Source organism: Cynoglossus semilaevis, chromosome Z, assembly GCF_000523025.1.
Source record: "Cynoglossus semilaevis isolate Cse_v1.0 chromosome Z, Cse_v1.0, whole genome shotgun sequence".
Taxonomy (NCBI): Eukaryota; Metazoa; Chordata; class Actinopteri; order Pleuronectiformes; family Cynoglossidae; genus Cynoglossus; species Cynoglossus semilaevis.
The window spans coordinates 7,524,467-7,535,610 of NC_024328.1; the positions used below are offsets into that span (position 1 = coordinate 7,524,467).

The window sequence follows — 11,144 nt, forward strand, 5'->3', positions numbered from 1 at the left end:
TCTTTGTCCGACCATAGACAGCCTAATGTGCATTATTATTATTCTGTGCATTATTTAGTCAATTGACTTTTGTGCTTCTTTTTGGTAAGACTTCATTTCACACGGTTGATGAAATGGTGTGAGTGTGGATGCTGACCTTGGGTGGTGTCTGTTCTGGCTTTGGAATGTTGTTGCAACAATGGTCTGTTTGTTGCAGCAAGAAATGTTGGAAGTGCATCAGTTTCCATGCTGTGCTTGGACTGTGTCATTTGGATTCTTTTGTCTTCCATTTTGCCCACATCTGTGTGTTCGCACTTAGTAAAGTAACAGTTGTTACACCATATCTGTACAGCGGCTCCATGAAGGAGTTCGGAGCCTGGGGTTGTGTGCCTGAGAGTGATAACAACAAGAATCATCGGTGACTAATAGTTGATGAGATTGTCACAGGCACAGTCAGCTGGCTGACGGTAAATCCCTCAAACCCATCACTATCGGGTCGCACCCCAATGAAAAATTTGGACAAACAACTGGCTGATAACTGAAACCTTGAAAGAATTTTTTAATGCAGACCTTTGTACTATTGCTGTACATGATATGCCACATCACAACATCCTGTCCCGGTCGTGTTGATTCTGTCTCCAAATTCTCAGAAAGGTTTGGTTGCAAGAAATAATGCTGAGCTGATAACTATTGGTGAGCAGTCACTAAATCACACCAAACTATGGGAACATTCCTGTGGTTAATGTATTTAGGAAACAGTGATCAATAACCTTGCTTTATTTTAGCTAATTTTATCTTTGAACAAATTAGATTTGTTCAACAGACCAGTCTGGGTTGGTTTTTACTGACTTTGACTGTTAATGATACAACCTGTGCAAAGTAGGACAAACAAAGGTAAACAAAAAAAAAACCCCAAAACCAAAAAAAAAAAAAAACTATCAATCAGTACAGATAGCATCTTGAGCTGCGTTTAGTGAAATATTTAGCTCTTGATCTGTCATGAGACAGATAAAAACTCAATTGGAATACTACAAATACATACATACTACATATGAATAAATTAACTGCTAATTAACAGCTCAGTGATTCACCTAATCAGATTCTTCTCCATATCTCTGTCAGGCCAAGTACCTCCATTGGTGTCTATACCATAATTTTAAAACACTGATACTGTAGATGTATTTTTTTCATTTTTAATAACACAGTAGTTTGAATTTTCTATTTGGCAAAAGTTACAGTTTGGATTTGCCCTTCATAGAAGAAAAGGTTCTGTTTTCACCATTCTCTCCATGAAGAAATAAGGTAGTGAATCAAACCATGCTGAGATTAACAAGTTCAGAAGTATAACCAAAAGGAGTAGAGATTAACTAATAATACAAATGGAAAATTAGGCAACATTCATTGTGAAGGCGTTGTCACTGACACATCCTAAAACCAATTCTGGAAAATCTAATTTTAGATTGCACAAAACTTCCTATGACACATCCTCGTGATCTGAACAACCAGACATAATACCCATTGAATAGGTAGGTGAATAAAGCCTACAGGACACAGATGCAAATGGTTCAAATTTATGTACTGTATGTGAACCAACAAAAACTAAAAAGCTACATTAAATTCATCGTGTACACAATATACTACATTCCAGAACCACATTTAATAGTCAATTTGCAAAATATGTATTTACTAAAAATGTAATCTTGCTTTAAAATTGTATCAATCTGCTGAAATGTTTACTGTGTATATTGGATGTGCAGAATTACGATTAACACAAAGCAAAAACACAGTGATATCAGTATGGAAAAAAAAAAACTTAAGCTTAAAAGTTTACTTTGTTCTACAGTCAACTAAATGTGTACAATGGCACTTCAGTGATTACACCCCCCCGCCCCCCCCCATTGTACGTGTTTTCAAGTTCTGCATGCCTGCTAAGACAGAGACAAGAAAAAACATACAAAAATTATAAGAAGTTACTTAAAACAAATCTGCAAAAACTGCAAAACACCCATTAACGCAGTACAATTTTAGGAGTAGCACCACATTTCTGTTGTTATTCCAGAGTGTTTGTACCTTCTCTATCTGACCATTCTGACTGACGTCATGTGCCTAGCCTTTCTATTCTGCTGTTTACTGACTCTACAGATCCCACAGACTCTGCCCTGTCACTCATGATGTCACTGACACCAGATCTCATTGACAACCCACTATGAGACCCGCTGCTGTAAGAGGAGGGGCTTCTGTGATAGGGACCACTCTGGTGATTACTGTTGTCGACCCTGGGCTGAATCTGAAAAGTTTCACCAAAGGACTTTTGGCCACATGTGCTGCGCTGAGATCCAGAGAGCTGCTGCATGTAAGGCCTTGAATATTGTTCTGGTTCTTTCTCTCCACCTACACCAGGCTCTGCTGCAGGACCCACTGTTTTAGCCACGGGCAGATCCTGCAGCATGTCTCCAAGGAAAGAACGCCTGGGTGTGGGGGTTTTGGCTGAGACTCCAGGGCCAGCAGAGGGAGAACTGCTTTCCTAAAGAGAGATATTGGAAGAAAATGATTCTGGTGCTTTTCTGGTTTCCTGTTATGGACCAAATTTACACCACTTCACATTTTAGGCCAAAATATCTCTGCCAACTATTTTGTTTTTCTCATTTTTTAAATTTTTTTTTCTTGAATGTTCCTTTGCCTACACTGGTGGTTGCTGATGGAATCAGCCAAGACCAAAACAATATTTATTCTTATAATAGAATCCACAGGCAGGATAGAGCTGCAACACATTTGCTATTACAGAACATATGAACTGGTCAGTAACCTTAATAATTTTTTTAATTAGGGCAAACTTTACTTAAGATTAATATGATAATAGTAAATTGATGTTAAATTATTTAAAATATAGCAAATAATATATAAAAATATATAGCATAGATATGCTTATAACTGTATGTATGCATGTAAATATATATGTATACATACACATATATAAACACACAAAGTATATATTTATATGTAAATAAATTAAAATAAGATATAATTATGTAAAATATGATGAAACAAATACAAATCAAACTACTACTTAGAGTTTATCACTGCATGTCCATACCAGAGGAAGGACGTCCCTTTTTTCCATAACATCTCCATGGCGTCCTACAGTAGAGGACAGCTGAGGTTTCCCCAAAGGTTGAAAATCTGACCTCTCAATTCCAGCCATTGATGCTAGCTGACCTAGGCTACACGTAATGGAATAAATGAGTTGAGTTAAAACAGTAAGAGAATGACTTGCTGGCAAAATAACACACAATATTGATTAAATAATATACACATAATACAGTGTTCTCTGGTGCCTCTACTGGCCGAGTTGAAAACAAAGAAGAAGGTCCAAACCCACCCTGCATCTTTAAGGAGATCCAGGAAAGCATGGAACTTGGTGAATGAGGTTTCTATGCTCTCCAGCACAGCTTCGTCTTCCAGAGCATGGACAGCAGGAGGCGCTGATCCAGAACCAGTGGCTGCAAGGGCCTCGGACAGAGACTGGTTTGTGTCACGCAAACGAGCATTTTCCAACTCGTACTGAAAACAAGAAAGTTACATCAAGGATGGTGAAATAAAAATAAGCAAAAAAAAAAGATTAGGCAAATTATAATCTACTAAACAGGGAGCGTCCTGCTTGACCGCAGCCTTCAATTTTTTCATTCCTCTATTAAAGGGGTGTAAAACTCATTTTCACCGGGGGCCACATCATCAATACAGTTCCCTTTGAAGAGCCGGTTGTAAATGGAAGACTGTATAGATCGGGGGTCCTCAATTTCTGGTCCACGGACCAGTACCAGTCCGGCGGTCATTTGGTACCGGGCCGCAGTGGGACACAGTGAAAAAATGTGCTTAATTTTTACTAATTTACTTCATTCAAAGAAAATCCAGTCATATACATTTACTTTCTTTATTCAAAGCTAATCTGACAAAATAATAGGTCATTCAGACTCTGATACAAACAGAGTCTAAAAGAAGTTTGGAACAAAACAGGTCAGTGACCACTGGTATAGATGTAACTACTCCATAACAGACTGATACATGTTTCTACAATTGATTATTATTTGATTGATTGTAAAAACTCTCGCGGGGCACACAAAATGGCTTGGCGGGCCGCATTTGGCCCCCGGGCCTTGAGTTTGATACATATGCTCTATTAGTTATGTTTCATCTTTAACTCTAATCCAGTTGTATTTTATCTCTAACATACCAAAGTTAAACTTTACTTCTGTGTGTTAGAGATAATATCAAGACAACACAGTCCTTGAGTCTGTTGTTATGTCTGCAAACCATAAATATTCAGTCACATGACAAACAGAAGAAGAGAAGCAAAATCACCATGAGGATATAAACAATGACAAACAATCAAATCACCATCAACTAAGTCAGCAGTCAATTATGCACAGGCCAAGTGTAGACCTCAACCTAAGTATCACACAAAAAATGTTCTCAGCAACTCCTAATTAAAAACCTTTAAACACAAAATAATCACAAATGGAGAAATATTCCAGTGGTCAATAGAGCTGTGAAACACATCATTACAAATATTTAAAAATCCATTTCATTTACAAATCTGCTCTGACTTGTTCACACAGCACATTTTTTAATATTTCTTTTTTTAACTTTAAAAAAATAATTACACTACTCAAATTACTTTAACCAGTTTGCCCAAACCTCTCCTGCAGTGCCCCCTCATGCACTTAGGTCTATTATTGTAATAGTATGTACAGTAATTCGCTGCACCAACTCTAGCAATTGCTTCATGCGGCAAATGTATACATATATATTTTATGTGTTGAAATATGTAATATGTATGTTGTGTACTTTTTTATTTACCTTCTAATAATGTGTAACAAGGGGGAAAGGACTTTGGCCTAAATGGTTTTGTGTTTCACCTTATTACAATGAAACATACCAAAGTGGTAACATACACTAGAACAATCCATTATAAAAGACGACAACTCCTCTGTTATTTCCTCACCTCTAAGAGCCGGGACTCAGTCCTCAGTCTGGACCTGCGCTCCTCTGCCAGACTCAGACGACATGCTTTCAGCTCCATCTACAGGACGAACGGAAGAACACAGAATGTTTGATTCAGACGGATGCCTTCAAAAGCACCAACCGCTCCGCAAATACAGGGGGAGTTCAGGATCTACGGTGACTAACCTGCAAACGGTCCAAATGTCTTCTGGTCAATTTCTCCTGAAGATTTAAAGAACTCAGTCTCTGCTCCACTTCCTCAGTCACTTCTTCCTCTTCCTCTTCCTCTGAATCTACAGTAACTTTGACAGTAGCTGCATGCTAATAAATAAATAAAAAGTTTCTTGTGATTTTACACATTCACTGTGCAGCGTTTTTACCTTTAGATGTGGAATTTGCAAAAAGAAAAGAAAACCTACCTGAAAACTTTGGCTTGTCACAGTTACTGGAGGAGGCAGACCCCTGGAAATACTTATTATTATTATTAATATTATTATGCTAAATACTGTAATTTAATATTTAATGTCTCATTTGACACGGTTCTACTTTGAATGCAATGTAATGTTGCATTTCTCTTGTTTTTTAATTACACATTCCTAATTGTTCTGGTTTTATTTAATATTGTAAATCTCACTATTTTTTTGACCAACACCTCACCTCAGGCGCTCAGCTCGTGCAGCAGCACGCCATGGAATGTTGTGGGAATTTGAACAGGGCTTTTGAGACCGAACGCCACCGGAGCCCCTTCCTCCAAATATTACTTTACCCGCAGCTGCAAAGGACAAAGACATTTTAATTAAAGATGTCGATATTGTATGTTTGGGAAGCATGTTATACAAGACACCACCAAGAAGCAAATGACTGCAACTTCATTGATATTTTTCCATATCAATGTTTCCATTAGTTTCATTTTGCCTGGCATAAAATCAGGTGTGACACACAGAAATCTACCAGCTGTTCTTTTTTCTTTTGGTTCCAGTAGTATACAAAAAATATTAAAAGAACTGGGTGTAAAAACTGTAGTAAGACAAAATATAAAATATTATTAAAAAATATTATAAATAAAATATTGCTGACATGCCCAAGTATTGTCATACTTAAATGTTATAATTCAAAATTTCAATTGGAGATAAAGAGTTGGAGATAAATGCAGTTACATTTTACTGACATACCTGTCGGCACAGAAGCCTTTCCTTTGAAAGTTCTGGGTACCGATGTCTTCCTCACACCTGTGTTTCTCTGTGGCTCAGTGGCTGCAGGTTTGATCCACGAGTATTGCTGTACAATATTAATATTCCACACATGCAAAAGAAGGACATGACGGAACCACTTTCAGTTTTAGTAATGACATTACCTGCAGACACTAACCTCGAGTGAGCGTTCATCTGCTTCACTGTTCATCAGTACTTTCTCTATTATGATTTGAATTAAGCCTTTGTCTATAGAGGAGTGAAAGACATTAAACAGAGTTAGGTTCAAAACCATAGGTAAATAATTACAGTGTAACACAAACAGGTTATTGATTCAAGTGGAGCTGACACTTATTATAACACATATCACTAACATCACTAATCACAGGGTCAGTGTTGTCGTTAGTGTTTAAACCTTTAAAATAAGGTCATGAATGACAGACACAGAGGATGTTATTTACCTACTAAAGGATTACAGCGAATATCCATTACACACAGAGCAGAGTTAGATTTCAAGCTTTCCAGCAGACGCCGAGCTCCCTCATTGGACAGACCGCATCTTTGAAGGTCAATAGCTGTTGTTAACAAGACAAGAAAATGAAAATTATACTCTGGATAAAACTAGTAAAGGAGATACGTTTTGTCTCAATGAACAATTTTTACTCACCTTTAACCCAGAGGTCTTCTGTCAATTCACGAGCAAGAGCAGCAGCACCGTGGTCACCAATCAAAGTGTTACAGTTCAGGGTGACGCGGCGGAGACCGCCCATCATCTCAAAGTGAGGCTGTCGGTACCTAAGAGATTCTGCCCAGGCAGCACTATGTCTGTGCATGGCTTGATGCTACAAAGCAAATCAAAAACCACAGTGTTATCAAGTGTGGCCAAAGATTTACATATGATTAGGTATTGTCAGGAGAATTCATTCATATTTTCACCTTGATGACATTGGCCACGTGCTCTGCTCCTCGCCATGTGATATTACAGCCTGTGAAATCTACAGTCCGGATGACTGGAGAATACTTCACACTTTGGCAAATCACTGAAATATAAAACAAACACAAACAGTTAAAAAGAACACCATGTACAAATACAGCGCAACATAAATAAAAATATAAAATAAAAACGAAAATTTGAATGAAGACGAATAATTGTACCCTCCAAACCCTGGTCAGAGATTGGACAGTTAGCCAGAGAAAGGTTCTCCAGTGAGACACTTTTTGCCAAGCCCTAAAAAAAGATGAGTGTTATTAATTATTTTTTCTATACTTTACTTTTCTTTTTAAAAAAAAGTGTCTAAAAAATTTGATTTCATTTTTAATAACTATGCACCTTTGTCAACAAAACAAGGTCCCTCTCTCTCAGTGGAAGTCCATTTATTTGTAGGGTCTTCAGGCTGGAGGACACAGTCAGACACTCCTTTATGGCCTTGCACAGCTTGAACGTCATGTCTTTGGAGCAAACCGCTGGTATTCTCTTCCTGAAGCCAGTCTTATAGTACCTTATATCTAAAAAAAATGAAAAGTTTTATGTAAAATAAAAATGAAAGAAAGAGTGAAGGTGAAGGTTTCCAGGAAAATGAGAAGGAAATTTATATTAATAAATAGACATTGTAATTTATCTATGTCCATGTTACATTTTTTTTGTTGTGTTGTGTGTTTATAACTACTATTTTTTGCATTCTACCTTCTAACTGCAAAGCCACAGGAGGGCAAAACTGAGATTCTTCCACTTCCTTAATACAGTCACAAAGACTAGACTTGTTGAATTTACTTTATCTTTATTTTGACTGACCTGAACTTCCAGAACCCAAAGCGCCATAATACGTGCTGCTTATTGAAATGTGATGAAGGTGTTTGTTGATGGATATTGAGGCGAGCACCGGCGGCCAGTCGGTGACCTTGAGTTTGTCTCCATTGAACTGCAGCATCCCTTTGTGCGCATTCATCTTAACAGCTGGAAGAGGCACAGAGTCCTGTCGAGCACAGGCAAATTCATAATAGGCCCTAAAGTCCTGGGCCCCCTGCCGACGAATCTGACTACTATCGGGGACCATCTTTGATCTGGGAGGAAAATTAAAGAAAAAAGTCAATAAAGGCAAATTCTTACAAGAAGAGATATAGAATTGAAATTATACGATTTCCTGTGATAGAGTCAACAACAGGTTTGGTGAAAAAGCTAGAGAAGCCAGATTGAGATGGTTTGGACATGTGCAGAGGAGGGACAGTGGATACATTGGTAGAAGAATGTTAGAGATGGAGCTACCAGGTAGGAGAAAGAGAGGAAGACCAAAGAGGAGATATATGGATGCAGTGAGGGAGGACATGCAGATAGTTGGAGTCAGAGTAGAAGATACAGAGAACAGGGAGAGATGGAAAACAATGATTCACTGTGGCAACCCCTGAAAAAAAAAGGGACAAAGCTGAAGGAAAAAAAAAAACAAAACAACCAACAACAACCATTTACTAGGGAATTTGTAAAACAATTCTCAAGACAATAAGTTTATTGTAAAAAATACTGAAACTGGGAAACATAGCACTGAATGCAAATAAAAAGCCAGTTTATAAATGGCTAGTTTTAATTTTACAAGTTATTGTAGAATTTACATAAATGGGAGATCTCAGCTCGTCAATTGTTTCATTCATTTGGGCGTTGGTTTGGATTATAAGACATTAATGTACCGTAAACGTGTTTACAGTGAAACAAGGTATAAATAAACAATGTATTACCTAAATTGAATTAATAGCAATTAATGTAAAAACAAACAAAAAACAAAAAAACAAACGACCATTCTGTAAGTGGCGTCATCAAGCTAAACGCTTGGCGACCGTTGACAGTGACAGAAAAGAACACTGTTAGCAGAATCTGCAGGATCAATGCCGAAAAACTTTACTATAAACATCTTAAGAAACTTGAATAAAAGATGTACCTGTTGTCCATAACTGAAGTATTTAACGTGTTACTGTCTACCCTGACAACAAAGTCGACTCCAACTGACTGTTGTTATCGACCAAACAAACGCTACTCAAATGTGGCGCTGGTGTTGCAGCAGAAGGCGATCATTGTCAACTTCCTTCCTTCACTACCGTACGTTTCACATAGAGATATGCTGCCCCCTTCTGGTGCGGTGGGTGTTCAAAGGAATATACCGCCATAAAGCAGAAGTCGAAAATTAATTTGACAACAAATACTGTACAGTATATCAGGTTCTATTACAAAATTAATTATTTTAAAAGCAAAGTCCATTATAAACATATTACATTAATCACTACAATACGATAACAAGTGAAAAAAGAGCTGTATATACTCCACATGTATGTATTATATGTAAAAAATAAAAAATAATTATTATATTATTATTGTTATTATTAGTAAAACAAGTTTTATTAGTATAAAATAAAATAAATCTAAAAGTGCACCTTTTCACATTAAGCATTGTTTAATTATTATATAATTTATGCATATGATTTTAAATCTAAGCACGTTCTTCTACTTATACTTCTGAGACTATACCAAGTCTCAGAACTATACAATGTAATAAGGCTTTGTATTTTTATTTTTTGCTGACAAACAGTTTCACCCTAACGGTATCTTAGTCTATTTTTTTAAAAAGAAAGAAAAAGAAAAAAAAGTACATAAAAACAGAAGGCAATACCGCTAAAAGATAAGGCAAATAATTGCCTTAATGATAATTTATTTTTTATTCATTGATTTTTACCGACACTTCCGTCGAATAATTTAAGTACTTGTATATGATATTAATTGATGAGAAAGTAAATCTAAAAATACCAACATGTGTTAATAAATTGTGGCGCTTTGGCCCAGAGGCAATGTCTCTGTCGTTGGTGTGGAACCCCAGGGTTCACCTCCTGGGCAAGATCAAATCCCGGGTAGGGAGGTTGGTACCTTCCAGTGGACTCACCACCCGCAGGAAGATTCGGGGGGAGAGGGGTTGGTACGGTGCAGTGTGATTTGGGTGGTGGTCATAGAAACTGCTGCCCCCGCGACATGGTAACGGATAAAAATGGATGGATGGTTGGATGTTGATAAATGAACGACGGTGATGAATAATGTTGAGATAAGAATACAGTCACTTTTACAATTTTGGCAACAACCACGCCCTTTTCCAGCTGAGTTAGATAGAAAGAAGAAGGCTCATTGGTTCATGCAGCTGCCGATCAAGCTCCTTGGTACACGGTTTTCCAGTAATCCCGAACCAGTGGGGCTTCACTGGGAACAGCCCCTAACACTGTGCTGAGTGGAGACAGGACTGCGAAAGAACATCCGAGCCACTGAAAAGGTTGGACATCTTTCCTTAAAGAATATTCTAAATACTTGGACATAGCTGACAACACCACAGAGGGGATTATTTCGTTTCACCACAGGTAATTTCTGGCGTTATTTGTGTTTTATAAACGACCCGTAGGCGAATGTCCGCTACCTTAGCTAACAGTGTGTAACCCAAACATCAGTGGCCTGTCAAAAAGTGCGGTGCTGGACAATAAGGGTATTTTAAAAATAACACATGTCCCGAACTATTTATTGAAGAATATTCTCCAATAATGCGACAGTGAAGACATTAATGCTTTTTATCTACAAGACTTTATATAGTCGTTGTCTGCCGCTGTTTACACCGAGTGGGCTGTAGTGGAATCACGTTGCCCCGTTGCTAATGTGCTAATGGCGCAAAGCGTCCCGTGATGGCGATGATGATGTTGATATTTTGAGGGGTCCTGTTGTTTTTCTAAGAAGAAAATTTTGAAATATCTACAATATTTTTAGTAAGACAGTATTTCTTAGATGACGTTCGTCACTGGGGTTTCAACGTGTTCCATTATAGTGATATTTTGTTCACAAACAAAATGCACCGCTATATACTGTTACGTTATCACGTATCACACCCTTGAGATGATACACAGTTTCATGTGAAAATACATTTCTTCAACGTGTAAGTCTTGGACATAACTGACATTTTT

General features: G+C 37.6%; 2 protein-coding genes across 4 annotated transcripts in view; one reads left to right on the forward strand and one right to left on the reverse strand.

Moving 5' to 3' along the window:
* Positions 1-1,158: 1,158 nt before the first annotated feature.
* On the reverse strand, positions 1,159-9,301 carry cep78 (centrosomal protein 78). The gene is made up of 16 exons (XM_008335972.3): positions 9,098-9,301; positions 7,963-8,231; positions 7,501-7,676; positions 7,326-7,398; positions 7,107-7,210; positions 6,838-7,012; positions 6,632-6,745; positions 6,349-6,419; positions 6,153-6,258; positions 5,638-5,752; positions 5,400-5,442; positions 5,167-5,301; positions 4,982-5,059; positions 3,359-3,540; positions 3,074-3,200; positions 1,159-2,503 (listed from the first exon to the last, which is right to left on the reverse strand). Exons 1-16 carry the CDS (start codon positions 9,106-9,108, stop codon positions 2,078-2,080), a joined length of 2,205 nt encoding a protein of 734 aa, XP_008334194.1. The 5' UTR covers positions 9,109-9,301; the 3' UTR covers positions 1,159-2,077.
* Positions 9,302-10,314: 1,013 nt separating this feature from the next.
* Positions 10,315-11,144, forward strand: part of LOC103397634 (leukemia inhibitory factor receptor-like) — a 14,627-nt gene continuing 13,797 nt past the window's right edge. For 2 of the 3 annotated variants that reach the window (XM_008335969.3, XM_017042914.2), the window contains exon 1: positions 10,387-10,553. The gene's annotated coding sequence lies outside the window, so the exon portion shown is untranslated. Of the gene's footprint in view, positions 10,554-11,144 lie in introns of all 3 variants that reach the window. The other variant, XM_008335970.3, reaches the window with a different exon arrangement.